Source organism: Dendrobium catenatum, unplaced genomic scaffold, assembly GCF_001605985.2.
Source record: "Dendrobium catenatum unplaced genomic scaffold, ASM160598v2 fragScaff_scaffold_1016, whole genome shotgun sequence".
In the NCBI taxonomy this organism is placed as follows: Eukaryota; Viridiplantae; Streptophyta; class Magnoliopsida; order Asparagales; family Orchidaceae; genus Dendrobium; species Dendrobium catenatum.
The window spans coordinates 199,262-215,553 of record NW_021319478.1 but is presented as its reverse complement, the minus strand read 5'-3'; the positions used below and the strand labels follow the sequence as shown (position 1 = coordinate 215,553).

The 16,292-nt window shown below is 32.5% G+C and overlaps 1 protein-coding gene across 2 annotated transcripts; it reads right to left on the bottom strand.

Annotated features, from left to right (window-relative positions):
* Window positions 1-1,244: 1,244 nt before the first annotated feature.
* On the bottom strand, window positions 1,245-15,132 carry LOC110114321 (the record flags this gene model as incomplete). 2 transcript variants are annotated; one of them, XM_020847168.2, is given in 8 exon segments in its annotated part: window positions 1,245-1,642; window positions 2,245-2,334; window positions 2,463-2,540; window positions 2,905-3,061; window positions 3,277-3,341; window positions 13,169-13,240; window positions 14,512-14,778; window positions 14,884-15,132. In XM_020847168.2, coding segments are annotated over 7 exon segments (807 nt in total). In that variant the 3' UTR covers window positions 1,245-1,519.
* Window positions 15,133-16,292: the final 1,160 nt, after the last annotated feature.

Here is a 16,292-nt window from a genome sequence, read left to right as displayed (position 1 = left end):
AGGTGATTTTGATGACCAAATAAATCTCAGAAATCTTTTCGAAAATCAAGAAGTTACCCGCAAGTTAATGGTGTTAAAACTTCCTAATTTCAGCAAGAAGTTCGAGATTTATAATGAGACAAAAAAAAAAAACATTCAATATGAATTGTTTTCACATTCCATATTGAAAGGATAATATTAAAGCTTTTATTAAAAAATAGTGAGCCCACTCTCATCTACGATCATTCCATCAAATTATTATAGATAAAACCAAAAAACATTCATGGCTTTTCTGTTCTGTCTTTCTTTCTGTCAAAAAGCCATGTACTGTATTTGTAGATGATTGTTTTGAGGAAAAGAAAAGAAAATATGGATGTTTTATTCCGCTGCATTTGATGATTTATAGTAGCTCTGTGTCTGTGTGTCTATTGGAGTTAAATTATTTGGAAGATTCAATTCCGAACCAAATTCCATAACCAGATCCTGGTAAGTCAGTCTGTCTGTTCCGTGTCGCGACCCGGTGCGAGCGGGATCAGTCCCGGATCGAGTCGGGTCGTGACATTCCCCCTGCAATGTAGTGTACCCAAATATTACGACATAGTATTGTATGATTGGAGGTAGAAATAGAGCGGAGCACCACGTCGCTCCAAACCGTAATGTTGTGACTATGTTAGACAAACTAAAGACATCGCATGAAGCATCACGACACCACGAGGAGGGCTAGGTACTTTTCTTTTTTGTTTTTTTATGAAAGGTCAAGTCCCTTGATGGTTTTTAATTTTTTATATGTTTTTCTTTTTTAATTCTTATAAGAGAATGCTGCAAAAATGAAAAGAGACAAAAAGAGAATGAAAGAAAAAAGATATTACAATTTCTCCTAATATTTCATAGTGAATTTACTAGCATGATGTGACTAAATTTTTCCGTGCTAAATGTTGGTTTTCTTTCTTTTCGGTGCTATTTTCTTTTCTTGTTTGTGTTCGCTTTGTGTTTCACTTCCCCAACAATAAACATTTACATAATAACAATATGAGAAGAGATTAATATATCTATTAAAACACATTTTTTTAACAAAAATTGTACATAATAAATGTATTGCTCAACTCTCTGCTACTTGTATTGTATCAAGATGTTCCTCACATCCATCGTACAGTTACAGGAAAAAAAATCAGTCTACATGGAACTATATCAGATAATGGTGCATCAGTTCATCACAAATTTCAGACTATGACTATCAAGGTCTTCCCTTTGCTAATCAGCCATTATATTATAATAGGCTTGAAGCCAATTTTTCAAAATTGATCAATATCAACCAAACCAGGCTACAATTCATTGACAAATGCATCTCATCTAAGAAAAATTTCATGAGCATTTCAGTAATGTACATTCTACAATTCAGGACTATAGAACAAAATGCTGAAAGTTACAATGAATACGTGTAAATATATTTAAAAACCTCCCATTTTCAATTTTCGCCTTAAAGAGACTTTGCTAGAGGGGTAGCATTAAAGTAAATAGTGCTGTGGCTGATCTGCAATGTTCATTGATGTGGTTCTTGCTGAGGAGTTGCAGGTGATTCAGGTGCAATGGTAAACTGCAGGCTCCTTCGTTGACCTGACTGCAGAATGAAGGCAACTTCAGCTGCGGCCATGGCTGCTGCTTCCTGAAAATTTGATAGCTGAATCAGTGGGACGCCACAGTAAACACATTTCAGCTGATATTTTGAGTTTATGTCAAAACTGTAACAAATTTTCTCACGAAGTTCATAAAACTCTTTGAGTGGAAAAATTATTATGTACGGACACCGAACGCCGTCACCAATCAGAATGTGTCACGTCACCCCTTTGCTCGGTATCGCTGATATTGCTGCACCTGATTCACCTCCAGACATAGAGCAGCGTTCGGCCTCCGCACAGTCCTTTGAGTGGTTACAATTTTTAATCACTCCGGTCGGTCACATCAAATTTTCGGCGTTATAATTTAAGCCTCAATTATATATTTTTAAATATTTAATTATAGAAAAATAGCCGAAACTAAATCCAAAAACTGAAGAAACTATTGAAAATGAAACTTTCGTGAAGAAACCCAAACCAAAACCAGAGTTTTCAAATCTCAGTATAAATCCTTTGAAGAACCTGTTTAATACTAAATATATATACAATAAAATGAACTAAATTGAAGCAGAAAAGAAATTATGCCAATGAAAGATTGATATAAGCTTCATTGATACAACTGAAAATAGTGCAAACAAGATGAAAGAAGTACCTGTCTTTGCCTTCTCCGATTCAGGATGCTAATGGCCCAAACCATGATGTAACATGGCAATAGAATTCCAGCAGCCCGCATCAAAAAGATCTGTGAACCATCAAAGAAACTTAAAAAATTGGAATAACAACAAATAATAATAATGATGATAATAATAATAATAAATAAAGGGGAAAAAACATGGTTGCTGAGAGAGTGCATAGAAAAAGTTCAATTACAGAAATGTAGCTAGAAGCATCATCATCTCCGGCAGTAGTCATACTTAATGCATGCCTCAGTAGAAAAAGCGCCATCAACTGCAACAGAAATAAAAAAAAAAAACCACCAAATCGCATTAGAAACTAAACAGGAAGAGCAAATGTAACTACAACGAGCAAAATTATCTAGCCGGAATATCAATCCAACCATTAAAGACCAAAAAAAAAACCCAGAAATGCAATGTTAATACATGAACTAATTAAAGATGAATCGCGTTTGAGATGACTTTCTTACTGCTTTTTAAAGCGGTTTTTTTAGTTAAATTTTTTTAATTTTTGTATTAGAAAGCCGCTTTTAGAAGCAGGAAAAAAGCCGTCCCAAACGAAACCTTATTCTTCTCCTATTCGCTGCAGCGATATCCAATTTGATAACAAACAACCATGCAAAATGTAAGGAACCTACGATTAGAGCAGCAGATCTACAGAAATTGGCGCCGCTAGCATTAGTAGCATCATCATCATCATAATGTGCTTCAAGGAAGCGGCGCTGAGCTGCCGCCATTGCAAGAATGCGAGGATCTCGCAAGTCTATGGAAGTACCAGTAATTGTCCAGCCCCCACTGTAATTTCATAGAATAAGAACCGATCAAAACACACAACACTTTAATATCAAAAAGTTCACGTAAATAAAAAGAAACAAACGTATTTAATATACCCTCATCGAACTCCTCAGCATGCACCAACACATCAAACAGTCAAGTTTTCTAAGAATTGAATTACTTGCTTCTAATATTTATGTATTTATGAGAGATTTGTGTCAACAGAGATGACTTGCCTTATATCGATAGTAGTCTCATCAGGAGGAAGACGAGGAGTTGCAGTGTACCCAGGCTTGTATGGCTGAAAATCAAGAGGAATACTCCCATAAATCAGCTCAAGTAGTAAGTTCAGTCCATATATCAAAGGTAATGGTCATGCTTTAATAGCATGAGTAACTTAGTGCACGCATATTTGAAGTTGAACAGAGCGGAATAAAAAATTTATGCACCCTTGGGGTCATAGTTGTGGGTTAAAAAGGGAAAGGCCAGTAATTGAAGTAACATATTTTATTAAAAAAATTATAATAGAATAATAACTGCAATAAGATTTCAAATGAAAAAAAAAAAGATAAAATGATTCCTTAACTCTTTATGAAAGATCATAATAATCTCAAATTATATTAAAGAACCATTTTGATCCCTCAAATCCTTAAAAAGGAACTAAAATAGTGCCATAGTCAAACTATTTTAGTTCTTCTTTATAGAGCTGAGAGACTAAAATGATTATTTAACATAGTTGGAGATCATTTTGATCTTTCATAATAATTCAATAGTCTATTTTGATCATTTTCTCAATTTCAAATACATACTATGCAAATCAAGTTATGGAGCAGCTCCACTATGTAACAAAACTTATGTGCCGCAATGTTTAATCACTGTCATTAATCTTAAAGTCATACTGAAAGCTGCGTTTCATGATAATTTGTATAGCAGCACCATAAGTTATGGAACTTTGTTAACGACTTAAATTCAGTTGGCAGAAAAAAATCCAGTGATGAAACTGATTTTTTTAACTAGCAATTCTTATCACCGCCTTATCTTCCTAACGTCACATTATCTATAGCCAAATCTATGTCTCGTTAGAACTTCCAAAGAACCCAAATTGATCGAGACTTTAGTCCAGCGAATCCTGGATATTTAAAGTTCATTTAATCATAAGCAGATCAACATCAACCTAATCCCAAGAAAAGTCGTATGATATTTATATAAAAATAAGTATGTCTTGGGAAGATACTCATCATTATTTGTCATTCTCCAAGGGCATAAAAAGGTATAGAGGATCATGCAACACCATGACAATTCGAAGTCATTGTTATGAATTCTCAATTTTCGTTCATTCTAATTAATTGTTGCCTAAGGAGTTAACCGATTCTTCACAAATAACTTTCAAACAACTTTCATCAATGTAATTTTAGATCAACTACTTTTTCCTTCCTAATTTTTTACAATGATTTTTATCTACTCATCTAAATTGTGCATTTTCTGTCTTTTGTATGCATGTCCAAGCCAACAATTATTTTTTCAATCACATTATCTTTAATAGATGTCACTCCAATAATTTTTCCTTATCTACATAAATAATCCTAGATAGGAAAAAAAAAATCAAAAGCAGAGGAGAAGAATTCACTATATCAAAAAAATGATATAAGTTGAGAGTGACAGTTCACACAATACACAATGGCAAACCCTAATTACATAAATATAAATATGTGTGCAAAAATAATATAAGTCCGGAATTGGGCCACATATCCCCCTAAATTTTCTCATAATTGAATTGCCCGCAAGCTTTTCTACTAACAGTAATAGAATTTGAGTCGCAAACTCTAAAGGATATTTCAGGCAAGGATTAATGGTAATTTCCAATAACCAAAAATTACAAAGTGTAAGGTCTGTGGTGACAGTTTTCAAATTCAACTTATGGCAAGAGGTATTGATGAGTGGCAGTTTAGTGATTTTGAGAACATTTTGCACGATTGTGAATTCTCAACTAATGGTAATATTATCTACATACTAAATCTATATTCACAATGATTAAAGTAGATAGCACCTCTCGCCAAAACATGACTTCACTTCACTAGAGTCAAATGCTTGTCATTTCTTACCTCAAGAAATGCAAAGCTTTAACTCATTGAGGACTAGCTGTTAAACTACAATGAACTATATATTTAGAAATTTTATTTTAGTGATAAACCTGGAGAACATAAAAACTAAGTATTTGCAGTTTTGGACCAATAGAATTGATCCTACAATCCACATGAAATGTAATTGATATGACCATAGAAATTTTGCTTGATCAACATGAATCTCGAGGCAATATTTAAATCGGAAATTTTTAGAATTAAATTCAGGACCATCCAAACATCAATTTCAACAAACTAATAGTCAAACTGAGCATCTCGACAAGACGAATCCATCGACAAAACAAGTGATCCAATCAAAGTCCCAATGAACCCAAATTAAGCACTTTAAACATATTTAGAAGCTTCATAACATTAAATAAATAAATGACCAAGCGATCTTTAAATATTGCATGCTTATAGTTAAATCAAGCAGCTTAATGAGATACATTCAAAGAGCCTTAGATGATTCAATTATGAGATCATTAAAAAACTCAAAAATTGAATAAACGATCAATGTACAAGTTGATCTATATGATAGTTCGATGAAGAGTTTTGAATTTTGGCTAAATTTACCAAAGTACTTCTCTCGAAAAAGTTATAAAGAGAGCTTTATATTCTACAGATGAGAGGTTCCATAATTGAGATAGTTAAAGAACTCTATTACATTTCCTATAGATGCCACCAATGACTACCATCAGCAATCGCCACCAGTATCACCTGGCTTCTATCATCTGACTATTGTCATATGTTACTAACATCCAACCTTGGTATTGAACTTTAATTGTCCACTTGTTGTCACTCAACATTTGTAATTGGTTTTTTCCCTTTTTAAAATTTACAAGCAAAAAAATTCTAGTGTTTTTTGCAACTTCTGGATGAGTGTGCTAGATATTTGTCCAAAACAAAACTATTTAACAAGCAATAAATTTTCTAGCATATAACAATTTAGCACTTCTATGAGAATCATTCTTAACATAATGCAAACATTTTATTAATAGTTGACAATCAATTTCTCAATCAAGCAAAAAAATTCTAGTGTTTTTTGCAACTTCTGGATGAGTGTGCTAGATATTTGTCCAAAGCAAAACTATTTAACAAGCAATAAATTTTCTAGTAGATAACAATTTAGCACTTCTATGAGAATCATTCTTAACATAATGCAAACATTTTATTAATAGTTGACAATCAATTTCTCAATCAAGGACATTACAATCTAAGTGGTGAACACTACCTGAGCCTCACATTTTATCAATATTTTTTTTAAATAACATTGCATGTAACAAAAATCCTTAGAAGGTATGCAAGTGAGGCATTCTCAATAAAAATATAGTGGACATAGTCTCCACTAGAAAGACACCATAAGGAAAGTGGTAGACAAGATTTCGACTCACAACCGCTAGAAGGCACACCAACGAGGTGGCCTCAATGGAAAACTAGTATTGGACAATCTTACCAAAAAGATTAATTCTATGAGAGCAAGTAGTTGCTAGAATGGAAAACTAGTATTGGACAATCCTTACCATAAAGATTAATTCCATGAGAGCAAGTAGTTGATAGAATATTCACTTATTTAAAAATCTAAAAAAATATAGATTTCTCTGGTTCTCCAAAAACCTTAAAAGACTAAAATTCTTACAAAGTACAAGAACACCAAAGTTCTCAGCAAGCTAAAAATCTCATAAAATATATGTTTCTCTGACTCTTTAAGAATTTCAGAAGACTAAAAGCCTCATAATATACACATTCTTCTAATTCTCCATAAAAACTCTGAAGGCGAAAAAACCTGAAAAAGATATAGGTTTATTTGTTTTAAAAAAAAAATCTCAAAAAGCTAAACGCCCTAGAAGATACAGGTTTCTTCGATTCTCTAAAAACCTCAGAAGATTAACATCCACAAAAGGTATAGGTTTTCCAATTTTCAAAATATCTCAAAAAGCTAAAGCCTCAAAAGGTCCATTTTCTTAAAAAAATCTCAGAAGATGTAAACTCAAAAGGTCCTGCAAAATTGTGGTCATTCATTATATTTCAACTAAAGTACAATATCTTGAAAATTTCAAGTATGCCTAAAAAATATATAAATGACTTAATTCTATTTGGGGGGAAATTAAACTGAACATCAAACTGAAGTACAATAAACTCAGCTTACAATGAGCTCCCTCTTCCCTATTGAAGTTTATTGTAAGGATGCAAAGTTTATCTCATACACAACACATAATTCTAATGAATTCAATGTTAATATTGGTGCTTGGCATCATCAATATTTATACTATACATCGATATTAAACTGAACGTCAAACTCCATAAATTAGAATGCTTTCTTCAGCACTATCTCTTGCATGAGTTGTAATTTTGAGAATAATTACCTCTCCATTGGGGAGAAAATTGAACATTCAAAATGAGATGAAAACACTTTTTGAATCCCAATCCTTACAAATGGAGATCATCAAAACCTTACCCCCTTTCAAGAAGAAAACCGAAGCTCCGCCACAAAGATTGAAAATCTTGGTTATCATTTATAACTTCACCTATATGGCGGTTCAATAATCATGAGTCATGATAGAGCACTGAAGCTTCTAAAGAGAGACTTGTCACCAACGCAAGACAATATTGAGCCTCTTTTAAGAGATGGAATTAGAGCCTACATAGAAAGAATTAAGAGATTTGGTTTTTTGCTCAACTCCAAATGACAATTCAATACTCTTTATAGAGGAGCAGTAGAGTATGTAAGGGGATATGCACCTCCTATCTAGGATAACATTTTGCTAAAGCCTACAAAGGGAGAATTGTGCATAGCCTATATAAGACTGAAAAAACTCTCTTAATAGAAAGAATTGAAGCCTACAATGAACGGAGCGAATTTCCCCTTATGAGAGGATATTTATATTTGAAGAGGAAAATGAAAATTACAAAATTAGTAATTTTAAAAAAATGAAAAAAAAAATTCCAAAATAGAAATGAAGAAGAAAAACAAGAGAAAAAATCATGAGAAATTGTACATATGGTGCCTCTATTAATTAAAAGGAACCATAGAGACATAAAAAGGCACAATCTCAAGCTCCCATTGGCGCCGGCATTGGCCATCTGACCGATCTAGTAGGCCCAGTCCATTCCAGACCCAATTTTAAGCCTGAATAAGATTTTTTTTTTAGCATTTTTTGGGTCCCCATAACTAATTTTCAATGTTTCAAACTTGAAGAAGAAGAAGAAAAGAATTTATATTTGAAGAGGGATATGAAAATTACAAAATTAGTAATTTAAACAACAACAACATCAAGCATTTATCTCAATACGTGGGGTCGGCTACATGAATCCTTTTTCTCCATTGTGTCCTATTAAAAGTCAAATTCTCGTTTAAACCTAATAAAGAAATGTCATTCCTAATATTTTCTAACCAAGTCTTTTTAGGTCTACCCCTACCTTTCTTAACATAAGTCAAATCTAATACCTCTACTCTCCTAACCTCCCCTATTCAAAACCATCCGAACTTGAAAATTCTGCTAAGATATATTCCCCATACTTATTTTCACCATCACTAGCTGAAACAAATGATGATCCAAGATACTAAAAAACGTGTACTCAATTATTATATGACTTAGATCGCGCAAAAGTCACAAATCCCTCAACAAGAGTCTATTTACTACAACTAAAATTAACTATAATATATTCCGTTTTAGATACTACTCAATGCGAAAACTTTAGAATTTAAGGTTGACCATCTCATAATTCAAGTTTACCTTTCCAAACTCCCTCTACTATCGTTATCAACAAGAAGAAATATATCAGCAAAAAGCATAACCCAAGGTACATCCTCTGCAAATATCTAGTGAGAACATCCAGACTAAAGCAAAAAGATATGGGCTTAAGGTTGACCTTGATGTAACCCAACCGAAATAGGGAAATACTTGGTCAAACATCAAGAACTCTCCATAGCACTTCTCTTGGAACTTTATCATATGCTTTTTCTAAATCAATAAATATCATATGTAGATCCTCCTTATTTTCTCTATATTTCTCCATCAAACCTCTTAATAAATGTATGGCTTCCATAGTCGACCTACCCGGCATGAATCCAAATTGATTTTGAGAAACATTAGTATCACGCCGCAACCTATGCTCCATAACTCGCTCCCATAGTTTTAAAGTATGACACATTAACTTAATACCTCTATAATTCGTGCAATCCTGTGCATCGCCTTTATTCTTAAAAATAGGAATTAACATACTCATTCTCCACTCATCTGGCATCTTTTTAGTCTTCAAAATAGTATTAAAAAGTTTAGTAAGCCATGAAATTCCTTCATCTCCTAAGCATTTCCACACCTCTATTGGGATATCATCAGGTCCAACAGCTTTTCCACCCTTCATTTTCTTTAAAGCCTCTTTAACTTCAGTTTTACTAATACGCCGATAAAAACAGAAATCTTTACTTTCATTTAGGGTGCTAAGGTCACTATAGTCAATCTTATTTTCACACTCTTCATTAAAAAGTTTAGCAAAATATCTCATCCATCTTTGTTGAATATCATCTTCTAAGAAAAGTATTTTTTGATCTTCATCTTTAATACACTTCACTTGAACTAAATCCTTACTACTCCTATCTCTTTGTTTGGCTAACTTATACATATATCTTTCTCCCTCTTTAGTATCTAATCTATTATATAAATCACTAAAAGCTAATGCCTTTGCATCGCATATTGCTTTCTTAGCATCCTTACGAGCCACTTTATATATTTCCCAATTATCAGAATTTTTAAAATTAAACCAATTTTTATAACAAAGCTTCTTATTTTTAATTTTTTCTTGCACATTAGGATTCCACCACCAACTATTTTTACTATTAGGAGCTTTTCCCTTAGATACTCCAAGCACATCTTTTGCAATATTCTTAATATCACTAGCCACTTTTTCCCACATAATATTAGCATCCTCATGCACAGACAAAATCTTAAGATCTAAAATCTTACTCACAAAAATATTTTTGTTAATATTCTTTAAATGCCCCCATTTAATCCTAGAAAATTGTTTTACTTTATTTTTTATTTTATGCCCCTTTATCTTAAAGTCCAAAACTAATAATCGATGTTGGGTACATAAATTTTCACTCGGAATAACTTTACAATCTTTGCATTCTAAACGGTTTAATTTCTAATAAGAAAATAGTCAATCTGGGTTGTATTATATCCATTTTTATAAGTGATGAGATGCTCATTCCTTTTCTTAAATAAGGTATTAGCAATTGAAAAATCATAAGCTAAACAAAAATCTAATATGGTCTTGCCACCTTCATTCGTCGTTCCAAATCCATGGCCACCATGAATGCTTTTAAAATCATCTACCTCTCTACCAACAATTTCATTTAAATCTCCTCCAATAAAAACTCTTTCTTCAAGAGGTATATTTTTGGTATTAATTATTCTAAGTTATTCCAAAAATTTAATTTAGAACTCATATCCAAACCTACTTGAGGAGCCTAAGCACTTATAATATTAACAATCTTATCATCAACAACAATCTTTAAAGCTATAATTCTATCTCCAATTCTATTAATTTTTATAACATTATCCTTTAAACTCTTATCTATAATAACACCTACACCATTTCTAGTACGACTCCTACCCGAATACCAAAGTTTAAATCCTAAACTATCAATTTCCTTAGCCTTCTCTCCAACCCATTTAGTTTCCTGAATGCATAAAATATTTAACTTCCTATGAATCATAATATCTATTAATTCCATTAATTTTCCTGTAAGAGAACCTATATTCCAAGTTTCTATCCTAATTTTAGTTTCATGGACTAGCTTCTTTGCCCACATCCGTCCTTGATGTGGGAACCCTTGCCTATTTAACAATGCACCCGGGCACCGGTGCAGCGGCCCTTGCACACTTTCCACTGTATTCAGGCCATACAGCGCGTCGCTTCCAGGGGACGCCCTAGCACTAACACAATTTTTTAAAGGATTCATGTCATTATTGTTCGACAAGTTTTACGCTGGTTGTCGACTACCTAACGCAACCCTCCACTTTTCGCATCCAGGACTTGGGACCTGGCAACGGCAGTGTTAAAATTAGTAATTTAAAAAAAAATCCAAAAAAAAGAAAAGAAGAAAAAACAAGAGAAAAATATTAAAAAGTTTACATATTGGTGACTCTATTAAAAGGCACTATACGATACATTAAAAGGCACAAGCTTAAGCTCCCATTGGCGTCGTCATTGGCCAGCTGACCGATCTAGTAGGCCTGGCCCATTCCAGGCCCAATTTTAGTCCTAAACAAGAAATTTTTTGGCATTTTTTTGGGTCCCCATAACTATTTTTCAATGTTTCAAACTTGAAGAAGGAGAAGAAGAAGAAAATAATTTATATTTGAAGAGGGAGATGAAAATTACAAAATTAATAATTTAAGAAAATGAAAAAAATATGAAAAATAGAAAAGAAGAAAAAACAAGAGAAAAAATCATTAAAAATTTTACATATAGGTGCCTCTATTAAAAGGCAACATAGGATACACTAAAGGCACAGCCTCAAGCTCCCATTCCCGTTGGCACTGATCGATCTAGTAGGCCCGACCCAATTTTAGCCTCGAACGATAATTTTTTGAGCATATTTTGGGTCCCCATAACTATTTTTCAATGCTTCAAGCTTAATTTTGGTACTTTCGAAGTCGAATAATGCCTCTATGATCAAATTCAAGCAAATTTACAAATTTTAGAGTAAAAATTTTCAATATCTTTTGCTACAATCGAAATGTTGACTTAATGAAAAGTTAAAATTATAATTAAAGATATTTTACTTAGTTCACGACACTTTGAGAGGTTCATATTGACGTCCAAAGAGCATTAGTACTATATTTTTTTTAATATTATAAATTTGCATCATAAATTTTGTGGAAAACTTGCTATAAACATATGAAAATAAGAGGAAAAGTATACATCTCCAAAAAATTCACTTCATGAGCATGAATCTCAAGGCAATATTTGAATTGGAAACTTTATGAATTAAATTCGAGATCATTTGAACTTCGATTTCAAGTTGAACTAAACATATCAATGAGATGAACCCATCAACACCATAAGGTATTTGATATAAATCTAAATGAACCCAACTCAAGCACTTGAAGCAAAGGAAGCTTCAAAACATTAACTGAATGACCAAATGGTCTCTCCGCATCTTGCATACTTATAGTCAAATCAAACGGCTTGATGACATGAATCCAATGAGCTTAAGATCATTTAATTCCAAAGTCATTAAGGAACTCAAATACTTCATAAATGTACGATAATCAGGGGGACCAATACAAATTGTTAAATAAAATATTTTGAATTTTGATCAAATTTAACAAATTACTCCCTAAAAAAGGCTATAAATATGACTCTATTTTCTATAAGTAAAAGGTTTATAAACCAAGAAACCTAAAAAAAAATTTATTACATTTCCCGGCGATCGTCACCGATGACCACCGTCACCAGTCACCGCTAACCACCATCACCAATCACACCATCTCCTGACTTCTATCATCCGATTATTATCACGTGACTACTAACATCTAACCCTTTTATTGGACTTCAATTGCATGATGTGGATACCCAACTTTTATAAACCCTACAACATAAATCAACATTTATTCTCAATTGGGTAACCTGTCTTCTTTAATTGTGAAGAAGAACGGATTCTTGTATATATAATTATAAAGTGAATTATTGCAATTGGGTCAAACCATTTGATTTTTCCCTTTTTGAGTTGATGTAAGGGATTCTTATATTTCTTGCAACTTCTTTCTATGCGCACTCTTTATATAAAGATAAGATTTTCAACACTCTATACCATCACAAATTTTATAGCACATAACAATAATAATAGTTTTAAATAAGTTGATTGAACCAAGAAAGAGGCATTAATATGTTCATTGGGAAGAAGATGAACATTGAACCCTAATAGAAAAATTAATTTCCAAATGCATTATGGTTAAGCAAAAGCTAGAAACCAAAAAACACAAAGTTTGCAACAAACCTCATGGCAAATTTCGCAAATTATATCCCCCTTCTCATTGCACCACCGTTGCACACATTCCCTATGAGCATACTGCACATGCACCAAAAAAGGAAAGTGAGAACAAATCTAGCTTACACGAAAACAAATAATCTAAATTAACACATTTGAATCCCAAAAACTACCACAGGTTGAAATGTACCAGAAAACCAACAAAAATCAAGATTTACTACAAAATTTTTCCAGATACTTCTAGAAAGCATGACAGCCTTAATATCACAATTGAGAACAACTTTTAAGTCAAAGAATACTGTAACATGGCAGTGAAAGCCAATAATATCAAGCAGTAAACGGAATATTGCCAAGCAAACAGAACAGCATATAGACTATACCCAAGATGAAAGGGAAGAATACAAGAAACCATGGTATACTTTAAATTTTCAATCAGAAAAAACTCAAGCTTTTGACATAAACTCAAGCAAGTACGAATTCCGAACCATAGCAGGTAGGGAAACTAAATGAATTTGTTTATAACTTTCCACATAAGTAGCATGCACTGTTGACTGTTGAACCACTCCAACACCAAACCCAATGAATCAAATACTATATATATATATAAAAATCAAAAGTGGCATTGCGATACCTTCTTCCATCGTGACACCAAATGGAATCCTATAACTCCCAATTAAATCTATAAAGCAGTTCGAACATTGCACAATAAGAGAGACTAGTCCAAATAGCAAAGTACAAAAACTCAATGGCTTCTCCAGATATGGAAGCCATGACAAATTCAAGCATGGAAACATGATAAGCCAAAGACAGTCAAAATAAACTCGTAAAATTTCAAAATTAGACTCCTTAATCTGGGCCATTAAAGAAGAAATCTCAAGTTGACCTGACCACGACTTAGGATCAGCTCATAATCATTCAGTTCAATCTAAGGTCAAGGAAAGCCTGGCTGTAGATGATTGATCTTGAGCCAAGCAAGGTCAGGCTTATTGAAATAGATATTAGCTTAAAACCGTTTAGATTTTTGATCTATTAAGATAAATTCTTAATCCAACGTACATGCATGAACATATTCATATATCAAGAAACAATGCATAACTTCATAGATGCATTAGTAGAAACATTTACAGAAAGGACCAGGAAGCACTTCAAAAAAAGTCGCCAGGGATAAGGGGCTTCTTGACAAGGCTGATCAAAACAAGAAATATTTGCTTCAACAAGAAACAAGCATGGTATCAAATAAGCAAACATTCAAACATAAAATGTCATCCAGAAGATTCATTCAGACTAACAAATACATCAACAAAACTCGAACAATCCAATAAAAAAAGGAAAACTATAATTGAGAATAAAACCTTGAGGCTGCCGCTACAAGAACAGGGGGTCTCCAAATTCTTGATCTGATCTTCCTCCTGGCAAATGCGACATTCTACCAACTGAATCAATGGCTCATTTTCCTCAGAAACTAGATTTCCCTCCTGAACAAAACCAGCAGCCGATAACTCCCCTCCTTCCACCGTTTCCACCGTCTGCGGGGCTATCAAGCGATCCACATACAACACTAGATGATCCTCCATCTCCCAAAACCCCTAAAATTTCATAATCAGAACAGGAAAATGGTCCTATGCAACCCAAAATTAATAATTTTTTAGGGGCAAAAGGATTTAGCAGAAAAAATTTGATAATAAAAATAAAAAAAACGAGATTGCAGGTAAGCGGCAGCTCACCAAAAGTCTTCGCGCTCTCTAGTTCTATCTCAGCCTCCTCAAAACGACAATGGCGACGAAGACAAGCTCGCCTGCTAGTTTCATAGACATCGAAAGAGGACCAAGTATTAAGTCTCCGAAGTCCCCAACCTCTCGGCCGCCTGACGACCACTTAACGACGTCTGCGCTTCCAGATGCAGAAGTAAACGACGGTTAGTCTTCATTGACGACCTCTGCCACGTAAACGCGGTGTTTTGCGTTACCGGTGATCTCCAAATTAATTTGGAATTTGATGATAGGAGCGCGTCAAATTTCCATTGTATTGACGCTGTAATTTCGGAAATCAAGTGGGTGCTTAAAAGATTTATGACAGTTATAGAGCGTTTAATATCTTAATTTTAGTTTAGAAAATACAAAAAAAAAAAATTATTAGGGGAAAAAAATCACTCAACTTGATCCAATTAGAATAATTAATTGCATAACTAAGAATATAAAATTAAAAAAAATAATCAAATAGAACTTGTAAATGATAAGGCTGAATTTTATTAGTCACATGATGGTAGTTAAATGACAAAAATCAGACGATGATAATTATAATTGTTGATGGTACTTATAAACAACAATCATTTTTCAGATCTCTTAGATCTAAAATCTCCTTTGTATAAAAAAACTGCGATCCAAATTATAACTATTTGAGAAGAAAAAATTTGTACATAGATAATTTATATTGCTCTCATCTTAAAGTAAATTCGGCTAAAAATTTTGATCATGATAAATTCAAATTTTTTTTTAAATAATCATTCATATAACAGCTACAATAAACTAATTTTTACTACAAATAAAAAATAACAATTAAATTTATTTCTAATTAAAAATTGTCATTAAACATTTTTAATCAAATGTCTTTTTCTAAATGGTTTGTTTTCACTATCAAAATTAAGAATTTAAATAAAATTTAAATGTGAATATACAAATAATTTATAATTAAAGATTATGAATTTAAATAACAAGTATTTATAGGACCATTTTGTATTTTTTATTTATATTTATTCAATATAAAATTAAAAAATAAATCTTTTATAATTAAGTATCAAATTATTCATTGATTGTATCAGCACTTAGCCTTTGCAATCAGTCATAGTTCGAATATGAAAATTAATAAATAATATATTCAGTCAGCTCTTGTTTAACGGACCCAGCTTGAGGCCTGATATTATTTATAACTGAATGTGGTTACAAATGTAAAGTAAAACATATGTTTTTTTTTATTACTATTATTATTTTTTATTATTATTTTTTTAGAGGAATCATTTCAATGAATACATGAAGAGAAGAAAAGAGAGACTTAAGTTTCATTTGTGACTGACTTTTTTATTGTGATCTAAAATAATTTTTTACAACAAAATTTTTTAGTTAAAATTATTTTTTTT